The sequence below is a fragment of the Saccopteryx bilineata genome, chromosome 5 (genome assembly GCF_036850765.1).
Source record: "Saccopteryx bilineata isolate mSacBil1 chromosome 5, mSacBil1_pri_phased_curated, whole genome shotgun sequence".
Classification (NCBI taxonomy): Eukaryota; Metazoa; Chordata; class Mammalia; order Chiroptera; family Emballonuridae; genus Saccopteryx; species Saccopteryx bilineata.
Genome location: NC_089494.1, coordinates 6,154,934 through 6,171,600, shown reverse-complemented (window position 1 = coordinate 6,171,600; position 16,667 = coordinate 6,154,934). Strand labels below are relative to the sequence as shown.

The 16,667-nt window shown below is 50.9% G+C and overlaps 1 protein-coding gene across 2 annotated transcripts in view; it reads left to right on the top strand.

Annotated features, from left to right (window-relative positions):
• Nucleotides 1-16,667, top strand: part of INPP5D (inositol polyphosphate-5-phosphatase D) — a 118,655-nt gene that overhangs the window by 49,929 nt on the left and 52,059 nt on the right. For both annotated transcript variants that reach the window (XM_066280401.1, XM_066280400.1), the window contains 3 exons: nt 3,828-3,978; nt 6,268-6,436; nt 10,879-11,019. In XM_066280401.1, the coding sequence (XP_066136498.1) occupies nt 3,828-3,978; nt 6,268-6,436; nt 10,879-11,019 (461 nt within the window). The remainder of the gene's footprint in view (nt 1-3,827; nt 3,979-6,267; nt 6,437-10,878; nt 11,020-16,667) is intronic.

Genomic DNA, 16,667 nt, shown 5'->3' with positions numbered 1-16,667 from the left:
TCAGGGGCTTCTGCAATCCTAAGCACTCTGACCCTTTTCTCTATTCTAGAATGTGCTTTGAACATAGGTTCTCAAAGGGGTCTCTGTGAACCCCTTCACATCTCAGTGCCAAGAGCAAAGGCTGAGGGGGACCCTCTCTTAGCGGGTCCTCCAGGGAGACCCCGACTCTGGCCTGGGTGGCTCCCTGCCTTCCCCATGTCCTCTGAGTCTGTCTGTGTGTCTGTCCTGCCCGCTGAGGCAGGCTGACCCCTGCTGAACCACATGGGCCCGGGGCGTCTTCCCTTGAGGTGGGATCTATCTGCCCCCTTGGAGACCGCCCATGCTTTTTTCTGGGTGCTTTCTCTGGTGAGCTGCGTGGGAAGGGGGGGGCGGGGATGGGGGGTACAGGAAGATGTCCCTCCCCAAGCAGTGCCTTTGAGTGGCCATTCATTGGCTTGCTTATCCATCCCACCACCACCCCCCAGATAGGTTGTTCCATTGTCTGTGAGGTTTGGACTCAACCCTCATTCTCTACCTTCCTGGGAACCTGGGCCACCTGGGCAGCCAGCAGCCTTGGTTTGCCAGGCGTTGGCTCTCGGGCCTCCCGGGCCTCCTGGGCCTCCCCGGCCACCCCGGGCCACCCCGGGCCACTCTGGCCTCCCCGAACTGTTCAAGGGCAAGTGATCTCTACACTTGCACCCAGCGCTGGCCTCCGGGTCCCCCTGCCTCCTTGGATCTCTAGGGATCAGATTAATCTCATTTTATGTATTGGGGGGTAAATTTGATTAATCTTAGAGTGTCCTGTTATTCTGCATGCTTAGTACACAGCCAATTTTAATCTATTCCAGGACCCTTATTTTTTCACAACTCTGAAACCAAAGGTGTCCGCAATGGATGGTGTATAGTTGGTTACACTGTAGCTTTTTAGCAGTCTAGACGATAATGTCTTAGCACGTCCGTACCCCACGTGCTCTCTCAGACTCACGCTCCCCGGACGCCCTCCGGCTGGGAACGCTGTTCCAGACTCAACACACGGGTCGTTTCACTTTGACGTTCTCTGATATTTTCAAATCCTTTTCCCACACGCCGCACGGCATGTCACCACTAGCTGAACATTCTTGACAGGATGACGCTTTTATCAAGATTGCTTTAACTGAGTCGAGTTCATCGGTCTTGCGTCACGTCAAAAAATGTTTGTTATTCTGCTCACTTTTGGTTTTGAACCTCTTCGAGTTCCTCTTTAGGGGGCCTGGCTGCCCTCGATATGTCTGGTTCGATGATGAATGACGTGGCTTTAATGTGGGGCTTTGTGAAAACAAGGGAATTTGCTTAAAAAGAATTTTAAAAGAAACCATTTTGTTAAACTCTCTACCAATTCACTAAACAGTTTGAGCCACACACTCAAGCACGCACACACACGCATGCCCTCCTGCACAGATTTATACACGTGTGCTGTGCATATGCATACCCGAATACACTCGGAGAGACGCAGACATGCCGAGCGGGAAGCCCCGAGTCCAGCTGAGGGACAGGGGTGGGTTCTCATTGCAGGCACGTGTACCCTCACTACACTTGGGGGTAGGGAAAAGTCTGAGTCCCAGTCAGGGTCATCCCACCTCATCACCTCCCTTGGTGCCACTTACCAGTAGCCCTGAAGACCTTCAGACCAGGGTACTACCCCACGCCAGGCCCAACCATGCTAGAGCAAGAGGCGAATGAGTCAGGACAGTCCAGCCCTGGGCCCCGCTGGTTCTCCAGCCTGGGTGGACTTCCCAGCTCTGCCCTATTTGCCGATAGGCCTCTCCTTTTCCATGGGCGATAGATATGTACCAGTCCCTTCAGCCAGAAGGCAGCTTGCAGCCCCTAGGGGAGCAGTGGGACCCCTGACCTCCAACTCCAAAGATGGCACTCTCTCAGCTCATTTTAAAGTCACCTGACTGGTATGGACATGATGGTGGGTATGATAACAGGGGTGACCCACAAGCACTTAGCGATAGGACCAGGGGTGCTGTGCTCCTGCGAGCCCAGGGAAGCCCCATCCGGAGGGGGCACCTCTTTGGTGCTCAGCTCTGTGTCCACTAACAGGCTGCCCGGTCCCTCGCCCATCCAGTTTCCCCGGGGCTCACTGCTCCTCCCTGGAGCCGGGCTGCAGCCTCGCTCGGCATCTGATCTGCTGGGTCAGGGACAACATGCTCAGCTCTGTGTCCACTAACAGGCTGCCTGGTCCCTCGCCCATCCAGCTCCCCGGTGCTCACTGCTCCTCCCTGGAGCCGGCTGCCTTCCCCCCCTCCTCCGCCCAGGGCTGCAGCCTCGCTCGCATCTGATCTGCTGGATCAGGGACAACGTGCTCAGCTCTGTGTCTACTAACAGGCTGCCTGGTCCCTCACCCCATCCAGTTTCCCCGGGGCTCAATGCTCCTCCCTGGAGCCGGGCTGCAGCCTCGCTCACATCTGATCTGCTGGATCAGGGACAACGTGCTCAGCTCTGTGTCCACTAACGGGCTGCCCGGTCCCTCGCCCGTCCAGTTTCCCCGGGGCTCACTGTTCCTCCCTGGAGCCGGCTACCTTCCCCCCCTCCTCCGCCCAGGGCTGCAGCCTCACTCGGCATCTGATCTGCTGGGTCAGGGACAACATGCGTGCCTCACTCTGTTGACCTTTGTCCCCTGTGCCAAAGGGAGGGGGAAGTCCAAGATGCCTTCAGGTCTCTGGCTGGGCCAGCGGGGAGATGACAGTGTCAGGGCAGGGGCCTGGGCAGGGAGGATAGGTAGGTAGGATACTGGGACAAATTGGGTTAGAAACAGTATTCTTGGGTTTTTTTATTTTTTAGATTTTTATTCATTCATTTTTAGAGAGAGAGAGAGGGAGAGAGAGAGAAGAAAGAGATAGATAGAGAAACAGGGGAAGGAGCAGGAAGCATCAACTCCCATACGTGCCTTGACCAGGCAAGCCCAGGTGACCTCAGCATTCCAGGTCAAGGTTTCCACTGCTCCACCACAGGTCAGGCAGGGTACAGTACTGATGAGAACTGTAAGTCTCTTGCCCTTCTGCCTGATAGTTCCTCAGGGGAAACCAAGAGGGACAGGACCTGGGTGGCTGGGGCCTCAGGTAGGATGACACCTGGGGGTAGGTCTCAGCTAAGTAATACCTCAGCAACAAGGGCTGGCTGCCCAGGGACCTTCTGGAATTTCCGGCTGAACCTGCAGAACCAGAGAAAGAACTGGCCCCAGGGCATTTGAACAGCCAGCCCAACAGAATTACCATTATCGCCATCAGCAACAGAGACACAAATCAGGGAAGATTTTTTTGTGCTGTTCTATTTTCTGAGCTTTGATAAAGCAGAATTCTAGCAAATGGAAAAAAAATGTAAAAATAAAAGCAAAATAATTGCTAAAATAGATATTTCCTATATTTAAAAATAAATGATTGGGGGGGGGCAGTAACTTCCTCAACCAAACACACACACACACATCTAGGAAACATTCTAAACTATTGAAAATAGATCTCTTGAGGTTGTGGGATTACAGGTGATTTTTTTTTAAATTCTGTATTTTCTAGTTATACCATAATAAAACTATATTACTTGTATAACAAAATACTTTTTAAAATGAGAGTGGTTTTGGGTTGTTGTTTTTTTAACAGAAAGAAAATAAATCTTTCAACCTGTCTTATGTGTGCCTTTGCAGACTGGCTCCTGGGAGGGCTGCTTACAGGATGTAAGGGTGTGGGTGGGGCTTGTTCTGGATTGTGGTCTCTCCCTCAGCCCCCTTGGCCTCTGCTGCAGGGGGTCTTGGTGGCTGGGTGATGTCCCTGCCAGTGCAAACATACTTCTGTTCGGGGTTCTGTCTCCAGGCCTCTGAAGGTGTCCCCATGAGATTCTTCACCAAACTGGACCAGCTCATTGAGTTTTATAAGAAGGAGAACATGGGGCTGGTGACCCACCTGCAGTACCCCGTGCCCCTGGAAGAGGAGGACACCGGCGACGAGCCAGAGGAGGACACAGGTAGGAAGGGACTGAGGCCAGGCAGCTGCCTCTGGCCAGAGGCACCTTCGGGACCCTGTTCTCTAAGCACCAAGGAAGTGAGGCCCTGGGGTGTTTCTCTCAGGACAAGTGCTTGTAGATTTGGTGGCTCTGATTATCAGAGAGACAGAGTGTGACACAATGGCTAAGGACAAGTTAGGACACAGGCTCTGGGCTCAGACAGACCTAAGCTGGACTTCCTGCTCTTCAGCTTCTTCTTTGTGTGACCTTGGGTGAGTTACTTAATGTCTCTGAACCACAGACTCCTCTTAAAGAGACAATAAAAAGAATATCTACCTCCCAAGGCGGCATCAAATGTGTCAATAAACAAAGAGACCGGAGCCCAGTGCACAGTAAGCGCCCAGAAAATGCAGCTGCCATCGTCATCATCAACAGAATTAGCTGCATTTCCCTGGGAGGAGAGTGGAGGAGGAGGAAATTCGTGCTGCTAAATGGAGGGGTGAGAAAGGTGTTTCTTTATAGCATTATTAAAAGAAAATAAAGCCCTGGCCGGATAGTTCTGTTGGTTGGAGCCGTCATCCTCGGGGCAGAGGTTGCAAGTTCGATCCTGGGTCAGGACACATACAGGAACAGATCTATGTTCCTGTCTCTCTCTCCCTTCCCCACCCCCCTTTCTGTCTCTCTCACTAAAATCAATTGATAAAAATTTAACAAGAAAAGAAAAGGTACAGACCCTAAAAAGCACGTGTGAGAGGAGCCTGTTCTGTGAGCTGCGCAGGGACACAGGCCAGCAACAAGATCCAGCAGAGCCTGACCAGGCGGTGGCGCAGTGGAGAGAGCGTCGGACTGGGAGGCGGAGGACCCAGGTTCAAGACCCTGAGGTCACCAGCTTGAGCACGGGCTCATCTGGCCTCAGCCGGCTTGAGCACAGGTTGCTGGCTTGAGCGAGGGGTCACTCACTCTGCTGTAGCACCTCCCCCCCATCAAGACACATATGAGAAAGCAATCAATGAGCAACTAAGGCACCACAACTATGAGTTGCTGCTTCTCATCTCTCTCCCTTCCTGTCTGTCTATCCCTAGCTGTCCCTCTCTCCGACTCTCTCTCTGTCTCTGTCAAAAAAACAAAAAGAGAAGATGTGCCCAGAAGCTCACCTGGGTGCCCCGGTACTCACCTGGGTGTCGGGTTTCCTCTCCTGTTAAAAGTTCACTTCCTAAATGAAAACCCTGAGATATCTCACTGAACCCTTCAGTTTAGAAGGTCAGGACTCCTCCCCAATTCCAAGGCCTGGAAACAACCAGGTGCCCCACGGTCACCCCCAAGCGGGGGAAGATTAGAGCAGAGATGTGAAGGTCCCTGGCCGGTGTCCCCGCCTGTCCCTGGCAGGCTGCTGCCAGCCCTGTGCTGGGCGCCCTTTCCATCCCTTCCCCGTGGGCTGGCTGGTGGGCTGCCACCCACCTGTCCGCCCCCTTCCTGGGGACCCCTCTGAGCGGGTGCACGGCTCCTCCACGGCCGCCCAGCGTGGGCTCTGAGGGCGGCCTCCTCAGCATGGTGGAGAGGGCTGGGGCCGGGTGGGGGCTTCGAAGGACCACAGCTCCGTGGAGGCTGGAGAGGGACCCAGGCAGGCCCTGTCCCTTCCCACCCCGCTCGGCTGAGTAGGAGGTACCCTCAGCTGTGACACAGGCAGGGCTGACATGTCCACATGTGAGTGCAGGGTCAACACGGCCCTGGCCTTGGCACCGAGAGGCCCTCCTGCAGACATGCCCTCCACATGCTGGTGTCCTCGCTTGCCCTACGGCCCCAGCCCAGCTTTTCTGCTCCCCTGGGGGCAGCCATCCGGAACTTCTGTAAGAGCCCGAAAGAGAAACCCAGTCTGCTGACTGTAGGCTTTACTTCCCCAAAGGAGGCTCAAGTCTGCTCAGGGCACTGCAGGCCCCATGGGGCCCACAGCAGACTCATAACCATCGAAAGACGCAAGGTCCCCACCAGGAGAGGAAGTGAAGGGCTGAGCCTTTGAAGAGGTGGCCAGAGCTGTGGGGTGGCCACTGGGTATGGGGTGAGGCTTGGGCAGGAGGGCCCTGGCCTCAGTGGCTCCCCGTCCAGTCAGGGAGGCAGTGGGGATGGCAGGGGCAGTGTGGGCACAAATGGGGTCTGTAACTGGGAGCAGTGGCCTAGACCTCGCATGCCGGGAGGGTCCCTGCCCAGAGGACGCAGCGTGGCAGCCATGCAGCCAGCCCTCTCTGCAGGCCAGGGATCCGGAGAGAAGCTACGGCTTAACCCCAACAGCATGCCTGCTCTTCTCTCGGCCAGAAGGTGTTCCGTCTCCGCCTGAGCTGCCACCGAGAAACGTCCCTTCATCTGCCGGGCCCTGCGAGGCCAAAGAGGTCCCCTTCCCAGAGAACCCCCGAGCCCTGGAGGTCAGCCGGCCCAGCCTCTCTGAGACGTTGTTTCAGCGCCTGCAGAGCATGGACACCAGCGGGTGAGTCCCCCCCTGAGGGCGCCCTCAGAGGCCAGCCTCGGCTCCCCAGCGCCCGGGCAGCTCCCTCGGACTCACTCCTGGGGGTCTCCCTCCCCCCCTGGCCACAGGCTGCTGTGCAGGCCTCGGCTTCCCGCCCGGTGGGGTGTCAGGGAGCCCAGCTCACCCGCGGCTCCACCGCACGGCCCTGCTCAGGGGCTCCGTCCCCACCAGGCCCGGCAGCGCAGCAGGAGCTGGGTCTGGAATGACATGTATCTCTCTGGTGCCGACAGCACGGTCCAGATTTTAGAGGCCAGTGCTGTGACTGTCTCCCTAGGGGCCCCCATGAACTGCACACAGCATCTCTGCCCATCACAGGTCCCTCTAGAACCACAGCCCCCACTGAGTCAGATGGCCCAAGTGGGGGAACTGCCTGCCCTGGTGCCCGGGCCGGCCACACAGCCCTTTCCCGCTCTGGGCCCCGCTCAGCGGGGCCACCTTCCTCGTCACCAGCGCATGGGTCAGAGCAACAGTTCTATGTGGGGTTACGGCCTGTGAGGTCTGCACAGCACGGCGCCCCTTCCTTTGGGATGGAAGGTGTGCGATGCCTTCATTCGAATGCTTCCAGTCTCGCTCTGACCCAGGGTTCTCAGCCTCTGCCCTTTATGTGTCCCCGTGCTGGCCCCTGCTAGTCCACACTGACAAGGGCCTGCAGCTTCCTGACCACATGGCCCGGTTCTGTCTTAGCCAGGCCAGTGCTTGCAAATCAGAGGCCCTGACTTCAAGACAGGCCTGCTTTCACAGGAAGGAAGCTCCATGAGGGAACCGTGTCCCCAGGGCCCAACGTGTGGCCTGGTGGAGAGTAGCCACTTCACTATGTATGTGCTCAATGCATTAGTAAGTTAGTACCCAGTGAATGCCATGTGTTCATAATTTAGAAACGTTTTTGTTTCTTGGAAAGAAAAAGGCCCCCCAAAGAATAGCCCCAAAGGCAGGCTGCTGCCACATCTCCCACTTGAAAGACCAATTGGAGGCAGCCTGGGCTGCTCACCGACCACCTGATCTGGCAAAACACAAAGGAAATGTCTGCAGGTACACACCAGCCGCCCGGTTGCTAAGACACCTGGTGTTTTATATCTCCACCTGGACACATCCTCTGATTCTCCTCTGGGCCCACCAGGCTACATTCTCTGAGTTACTTGGGCTGTGAATCAATTGGCTAAATAGCCAATGCTTTGAATATGTTGATACATTATGATGATCATTAAAACCCGTTACACGTCCAGATAACAAATGCTGATTGAAATACTGCATGCAGAGCCCACGACTCATTTCCTCGAGTTTGCATTTCCCTCCGGGTTTAGTTGCTAAATTTCTCTCCCTGGGGGGAATAGGCAGACGGCCCAGGGGTGCCACCATCTGCCCAATCCTCCCGACTCTTCCACAGCTACTGACTCTGTCTCCTCTCTAGTCTCTCCTCCCTCAGGACAGGTGTTCTCTTGGGCCCAGGGCCCAGTGGGGCAGGACGGTGTATGCAGCCACGCCTCTGCGCAGCCTCTGGGGAGGCGTGGGGGACAGCTGAGGGCTGGTGAGCCTGCCAGGCGAGCTCCCTCTGCTTTTGCTTCTCTGCTAGCATATGGCAGCCGAACCTTCCTGAAGCACACGCTGGGAGACGGGATGAGCAAACGGCACGTGGCGGAGGGACCGCGGTGACACCGTCCCTGCCCCTCCGTGCTCTGCCGGATTGTGAAGAGAAAAAAACACAACCACTGAGATTCTCTCCCTTGCGTGCTCAAGTTAATCTATTTTGCTTGTAAGATATGCTTTGTACACAGAGGACTGCCTTTAGGTGAGTCTTAATTATAAGACAACCTGCAGTCTTTTGGTGCAATTTAATTATTAGATCTGGCCCTGGCTGGTTGGCTCAGCGGTAGAGCGTCGGCCTAGCGTGCGGAGGACCCGGATTCAATTCCCGGCCAGGGCACACAGGAGAAGCGCCCATTTGCTTCTCCACCCCTCCACCGTGCTTTCCTCTCTGTCTCTCTCTTCCCCTCCCGCAGTCAAGGCTCCACTGGAGCAAAGATGGCCCGGGCGCTGGGGATGGCTCTGTGGCCTCTGCCCCAGGCGCTAGAGTGGCTCTGGTCGCAACATGGCGACGCCCAGGATGGGCAGAGCATCGCCCCTGGTGGGCGTGCCGGGTGGATCCCGGTCGGGCGCATGCGGGAGTCTGTCTGACTGTCTCTCCCTGTTTCCAGCTTCAGAAAAATGAGAAGAAGAAAAAAATAAAAATAAAAGTAATTATTAGATCTAACCCGGTAGGTCGCAGTGGACCCAAGGCCCCTGAGTAAAATGAACTCTGAAAGGTAGAGTTTCCATCTCTCGTGTCAACACTTTTCTACAGCAAACATTTTAACAATTACAGCATCCTGCCACAAGGTTTCATGGTCTCGAAGGTGTAAGTCAGAGGTCATTAGGATGTTTAAAATACATGTCTTACTCCTATGGAAGAGATTTTGTGGGGTTTTTTTTGGTAAAACAGACTTAGGCAGAAACTGGATTTTTGTGATGTCGAAACTCGGAATAAGTATAAGTTAAACTGAACTGTTGTGACCGCCGGTACGTATGGTTGCTGACTTCTCAGACTAGTTAAGTCAGGATGGCTCATCCACTCCTTTTTAATCTTAAGAGGAGCAGCTCTTCATTCTTTCAAGGATCCTGTAAAACACAACAACAGCAGCAACAAAGTGCTGTGACTCCAGTTTCAACTTGCTTATGTCAAGGCTGCAAAGATTTTTAAGGCTTGTAAGAATTTTTTTTTTTTTTAAAGTGAGAGGTAGGGAGGCAAAGAGACAGACTCCTGTATGGGCCCCAACCGGATCTACCTGGCAAGCCTCCTACAGGGTGATGCTCTGCCCATCTGGAGCTGCTGCTCCGTTGCTCAGCTACAGAGCTATTTCAGTGCCTGAGGCGAGGTTGGGGAGCCATCCTCAGCACCCAGGACTAACTTCCTTGAACCATTCAAGCCATGGCTGCGGGAGGAGAAGGGAGATGATAGAAAGAAAGAAAGAAAGAAAGAAAGAAAGAAAGAAAGAAAGAGAAAGAAAGAAAGAAAGAAAGAAAGAAAGAAAGAAAGAAAGAAAGAAAGAAAGAAAGAAAGAGGAAGGGTGGAGAAGCAGGTGATCCCTTCTCCTGTGTGCCCTGACTGTAATTAACCCCAGGACATCCCCACACCAGGCCGACACTGTACCTGTGAGCCAAACAGCCAGGGCCAATAAGAATTTTTTTCACACAGATAAATCAACATCCTTGACCAGCAGTCTCCTCATTTGTGCACTAAGAATGACAGTATCTGCCTCATAACATTGATTTGGGGATTAAAGGAGAAGATGAGCATAAAGTGCTTAACAGAGTGACGGGCTGTTACACTTGGGAAATATTTGCTGTGATTCATTTTTATTATTCTAGGAATCAAGGTTAAAAAGGTATCTAGGCAAAAAAGGTGCTGGGCCTGACCTGTGGTGGCGCAGTGGATAAAGCGTCGACCTGGAAATGCTGAGGTCGCCGGTTCAAAACCCTGGGCTTGCCTGGTCAAGGCACATATGGGAGTTGATGCTTCCTGCTCCTCCCCCCTTCTCTCTCTCTGTCTCTCCTCTCTCTCTCTCTCTCTCTCTCTCCCCCTCTCCGCTCTAAAATGAATAAATAAAAAAAATTAAAAAAAAAAAAGGTGCTGGGACATAGACTGTAGAGGTGTGATCAGACCTAGGGGACAGCCCTAGTGCCATCTAGCCTGAGCTCTCTTCTGCTGGGCCACCAAGTTTACCAAGCAAGCCCAACCTGCTGTCCATGAAAGGCTGGACCAGACCTGGGAGGGAGGCCCAGGGCGGGGCACTCGGGCTGCCACTACCATATTCCCAGCCCCACCTCTCATCACAGAGACTCTCTTCCCCAACAGAGCCTAGAAGGACCCGGAACTTCCCAACACAGGGCTTCAGGTGGGCTGTGGCTGTGGATCTGCAGTGAGTTTGTAAACTGGAATCCTTTGCCATCTGTAGACTAGAGCCTCCCTCCGCGCTCAGATCCTGTGTTCAGGAATAGATGGAGTAGGGCTACAACCCCACGGGACGTTTTCTAAGCTGTTTCATCTTCTTTTTAAAGGATAAACATTTCCCAGTATCACTACCTTCCAATTACTGGCCCGGGAAAAAGCCTTTATGGGTGGGTGACGAGACTCCCTCCCTTGCCAGACCCTTTAATCTTGCTCTGACCCACCTCGCTGCCCTCTGGTGAGACCCAGGGAAGCACACTGGGGCACAGGGGTCGCCCCCCCCCCCCTGCCCCCCGCCCAAGGACCTGGTCTCAGCCGGAGACTCTGAGAATGCAGGTTTCTTCTCCCTGTGGTCGGTATTCGTGGCCAAAGGAACAGGATAAGCATGTTTTCATTTGTGTGTGTCCCCCCCCCCCCCCAGGCTTCCAGAAGATCATCTTAAAGCCATTCAGGATTATGTAAGCACTCAGCTCCCCCTGGATGCCGAATTCGTGAAGACTGGCTCCAGCAGTCTCCCTCACCTGAAGAAACTGACCATGTTCCTGTGCAGGGAGCTCTATGGGTAACGGTGCCCGTGGGGGGTGGAGGGCGGGGGGGGGGGAGGGCAGGGACGCTGGGCCAGAGAATCTGCTCATTAGGGTGACCTGGAGCTCCCGCAGCCACTCACCTGTCACCGCAGTGCTCGGAATAATTAGGCCCTCGGTGAGGCTTACAGATCTTTGCGATTGTTTCGAGGTTTTGTTTTCTTGGTATTTGAGCTGTAGTGCTTTTTTTTTTTTCTTCTCTCTTTTGAATTAAAGTTAATTTAAGGCCAGTTGCTGTGGGAAGGGGTGGGCAGGGGTTTCTGCCAGCCCTGTCACACTGGTTCAGGATCCAGCATTTAAGGTTTTGGGAGGCTGGTCTTCCTTTTTGCCCACACAATGGGACACCCAGCAGAAACAAATGAAAGTCAGCCTATTTTCTGTGTTGGTGGTGACGGCCCAAGATGGCCTGGGATGGCAGTTGTTGTTTTTTTATAAATAAATAGAGCCAATTAACCAAAATTTTCATTTTCTGATATTGAATGCATTGAATAACCAACTGGTGAAAAAAAAATTTCAATTTCATTTAGATGTTGTTGTTTTTTTAAATGTTACATTTTAATTTCATTCACCTAAAGACCAGTTGGAAGTTTAATTACATTGTAATTGTCAGAAGTGCAAGATTCTGTCCGGCTGGTCTGCCACCTGAAAAAAATTAGCAGAAGAATATTTTTAAATGCTTTTATAAAAAGAAAAGCTTCAGAAATAAGAGAAGAGCATTCAAAAACATCTGAAAGAAATCGCAAGGAGCCAAAGCAATCTCATCAGAAATGAAAGGTCGATATTTTGGTTGGAGAACATCTCATTTTGTGTGGGTGCCTACACCGTTTTCTATTTTATTATTAATGCAGCAGTTTCAGAATTCTCTGGTCAGCTTCTCCGCTGCTGTATCCACCTTGGCTCAGTCAACATGCCGAGAAGATTCTTTCATCATCAGTAATCAAATTGAACTTGCCTCTTAAAAGCTCTTAAAAGTACAATCAGTATGTTTGGTAAATTTAACAGATAATTTCTCTGACATATCACGCATTCATCAAATTGGCCTGTCAGGTTTAATTTCAATGAATTGACTTTCCGCTAATCTCGTTTCGGCTGACGGGACCTAGCGCTATCCTTTATACATCCCCACGGGGAGATATGTTTCCATGTGGTGCTGTTGTTATAAGTCATTTATCACCAGGGAAGCATGCACAGAGGGCACTTTTCTCTTTAACAAACAGTTTCATGAGGAATGGTAACAGCTTTTATTTCCGTTCCAATGGGGATCCTGTTCTTTGCTGCTTCCTTGTCCAGAAGAAAATAGACCTGTGAGTCTCTTCACTAAGTTTCTCCAATCGCTCAGCACATGGTCAGTGTTCCCTGACCCCTCATTCCTACCTGGACTTTCCTAGGACCCGGGTCACCTCACCTTGTGGGGACAGCAACTTCCCCAATGTGCCTGCTTCTCTGGTACATTGTGCTTGTAGAAAAAGCTCCCTTTGACTTCTAGCTGTTCCCGGGCCTTTAGTTACTGAGCAGTTACTTTCTGGTTTGAAACACGGTGGTGGTGCCCCTCCCCCACCCCCCGTCCCCGGGAAATTCGTGTGTCTTCACCTTCACAGGCAAAGGGATAGCAGGCTCGGGGACTTGGTTAACCGAAAGACGGAATTTTAGAAAATCTTAAATTTTCTAAATTTAAACAAAATGATGTTTTCCATCCCCACTGCCACCCTTGTAGGTGCTGTTCCATGACGCTAACTATACACACTTGTAGTTCTCAAGCCGCTTTGGGTTGGAACAAGTCTTCATTCATTCATTCACTTAACAAGGATGTTTGGAAGGCATCCTCTGATCTCTGTTCTGGGTGCTGGATTATAATAAGCATAATGCACAAGGTTTCTGCTCTTTAAAGAGACCTTGTTGAAGCTGATGTCTTAGTGAGGAGCACCATAGTAGGTTATCTGTAAATTAACAAGATAATTTTAGGAAGTCTCATGACATGACCTCTCTGAGCCAGTGGCAGAGCTGGTGCCTTGGTGACCAGAGGGAGTTCACCATCCAGCGATTTGGCAGAGGGATGTCACCTGCAAAGGTCCTGAGGTAGGAATGAGGCAGGCCTGGAAGGAATAGAAAGAAAGTCTGTGTGTCTGGAGCATACTGAGAAAAGGGAAGCATTAGGAACAGAGGTCAAGGAGAGGCAGCATACGGTGAGCAGGATCTGCAAATAAAACACAGGATGCCCAGCTCCATTTGGATTTTAGATAAACCACGAATGCTTTTTTAGTATAAGTATATACCCTGCAACATTGGGATATACTTATACTAGTAGTAGGTTATCCATTGTTTATCTGTAATTCAAGTTCAGCTGGATATCCTGTATTTTATTTGGCGATGCTGGGCAGAGCCACCACACACCCACCTCACAAGACCCTGCAGAGGTTTTTGAGGACTGTGGCGTGATCCAAGTTGGGGCTGTGGAAAATGGGTCCCAGGAGGCAGACGCAGAGCAGGGGACCGGAGCGGAGCACTGTGGCTGTGACATGATGGTGACCCATGGAAAGGGAGCAAGCAGAAGCAGGCGTCTCTGTCTGTCTACTTCCCGCCGAGTCCCAGGGTTTAGACAGTGCCTGGCACACAGGAACGGCTGATAGGCATTGGTTCAATGACCCCAAGGGCTTGTGAGTATGCAGGTGCTGAGAGCTGGTGTGACCTGAGGTATGTGGATGATATAACAGCCTGATTGGTTGTGAGGTGAGGGACAGACAATTGAGGATGACCCCTAGGGGTTTGGCACGTGCAGTGGAGTGGATGGAGGTGATACCAGTTACTGAGAAGGTGAAAGTCAAGGTGGAGGGGTGAGCATGGGGTGGGAGACTCTTTCTTTGGACTACTACTAGCTCAGGGCGCTGTTAGGCATGCTACCAGCTGAACCACCACCTCCAGGATTTCTGCTGGAAGTTAGAGCCTGGGAGGCCTCAGGGCTGGGGGCGTACACTGGGACTCACGGGCAGACAGTTGGCACTGGAACCCGGGACACACTGGGGTGAGACCACTTCCGGGATAAGAGGACCGAGGCTGGACTTTTAGAGCTGAGATGCAGGAGGACGAGCTGGAACAGGAGTCTGAGGATGGCGTCCAAGGTGACCGAGCGGGTTCGTCCACTCACACCACTTGGCACAACACCAGTGCCCAGACTGGGCAGGCTGCAGTGCTGGGGTGTGAGCAGTGTTGTGAGAGCCCCCACCGTCAGGGGCTCAGTGCCTGCGTCCTGCGTCGGAAACGAGGGACTTCGACAGCTCGAGCAGGATTTGGAATCCCAAGTTACTTTGTCTGGAACCCCACAGGAAGTTTCCCAGAGGGAAAAAGGGAAATAAAAAGAATGAAGTCACTAGAATCTGGAAATATTTGGTAACCCTTGAAATGGAGAAGTGAAGAGAAATGCAAGTGGAATTTTAAAATAAAATGTCAATGTGTGGAAACAAGAAGGGAGCGCAGGGTAAAGAGGTTTTAATGAACAAACAAACCCCAAACAGAAATACTTCGCCATCATTGCAACAACTGCTTCGTTGGGGGCCATAAAAATAAAGCCATAATTTTCTAATCAAATTTGAAAATCAAATCACAAAACAGAGCCGAGTGTCAGGGGAGTATGTAAGCATGTAAATATATGCAAAGGATTCAACTTACGGCGGGTAGGATGGGTTCTGGAAGAAGCAGGGGGAAAATGATGCATAATTAATGACTAGATGTAGAAGAAAAAAAATATTTTCCAGCCTTTTAAAGGCGCTAAACGCAGGAATTAAGAAACCTCCCAGAGATGCAATTAACAGAACAACCAAATAGCAACCCCTAAACCTCTTCCTATAGCGTTTCCAAACCACAAGGGAAGATGAACAGAGAAAGCAAATATTTAGGAACAGAACCATTACTTTATAAAAATTAAAAAATTACAACACTTAATATTATTCACGCTTTCTGGTGATACAATAAAAATTCTGAAGCAACATCTCCGAGGAGACTACTGACCCGGGGTTAACTCAACCTAGATGTCATTCAGTGACAGAGGGCATCTTTGCAAAGTTTTTTCATTGTAAAACTGTAATAATGATATGCCTCTACTTCTAAAAAGATCCAAGTTTGGGGGGTTTTCTTCCAGAAATTTTTGAGTGCTGGCAACCCAGCGCTTATTTACCTGAGCAGCTGGATATGAACCTCCCCCCAAGGCTGATAAAATAGAAACAAATAACAGTACTAGCCACAGCCTCCAGCCCTCTAGAGCAGGGGTCCCCAAACTTTTTACAAAGGGGGCCAGTTCACTGTCCCTCAGACCATTGGAGGGCCGGACTATAAAAAAAACTATGAGATCGGACGGTCAAAAAAAAAAAAAAAAAAAAAAAAAAACTATGAACAAATCCCTATGCACACTGCACATATCTTATTTTAAAGTAAAAAAAAAACAAAAAACAAAAAACAACCCAGGAACAAATACAATATTTAAAATAAAGAACAAGTAAATTTAAATCAACAAACTGACCAGTATTTCAATGGGAACTATGGACCTGCTTTTGGCTAATGAGATGGTCAATGTGCTCCTCTCACTGACCACGAATGAAAGAGGTGCCCCTTCCAGAAGTGCGGCGGGCCGGATAAATGGCCTCAGGGGGCCGCATGTGGCCCGTAGTTTGGGGACCCCTGCTCTAGAGGCTACATCTGCAGATTGTTTCCTAAATCAGGGCTGAATTAAGGAAGACACTGACACAACTACCACCCACCTGGCGTCCGGGTGAGAGTACGGAGTGCAGCAGGTCCACGGAGAACCCACGGAAGACGTAACTTTTGAAAGAGTGAGAAGCCAATTTTAAATCAGGAAATAACTGCTCACTCGTAACTACTGGTGATAAATTGTTGACTTCCAGGTAAGCAGAGAATTACCCAGGAAAAGATGAAAAAGAGAACAATAAAAAATTACAAATCAGTTTATAATGAAATGCAGCCTGCCCAGGATGAAAAGAACAGAATAGAAAAATAAAAAATACAACACCTACATTAAGTAAAAAGTAAAGCGATATATAAAGAGGTTATACCAGAGATTTTCAACCGCCAGCCCGCAGACTAGTTCCGGTTCGCGAAAGAGTTAACTCCCCTGATGTTATATCTTCATACAACATCCAGAGCCGTTCAGAGCAACCTTGATTTCTGATCTCCAAGATCTTAAAATAATCCAAATATCTGCAACCAATTTGGGCATTGACTCCATAAATTATTTAGAAACCACAAAAATGTTAAATATGTAAAACCATTTACAGTTTTTGAATGAAGTGAAAAATAAGACTCAAAATTATCTGCCCTCTTATGCTTCAAACAGCCTGGAAACAACTGGAAAGGGTGAGGAGGGAACGAAGAATCCTTAAGACCCTGGTATTAGTGTTGTCTGTCCACCGACGAGGCCAAGGAAAATCTCTTTGGGTTTCCAAATGAGCTTGGAGGAGGGGACTTGAGCCCGGAAGCCCCTGGGGCAGACATTTCAAATGCAGATTCCAGACCAAATCAGGTTGGGGCCAAGAAATTTGCATTTTTAACACTTGGGTGTGTGATTCTTAGCAGCAGCCAATGTTGGGACCACAAAAAACTTAAGTGATCTCAAAGTAGT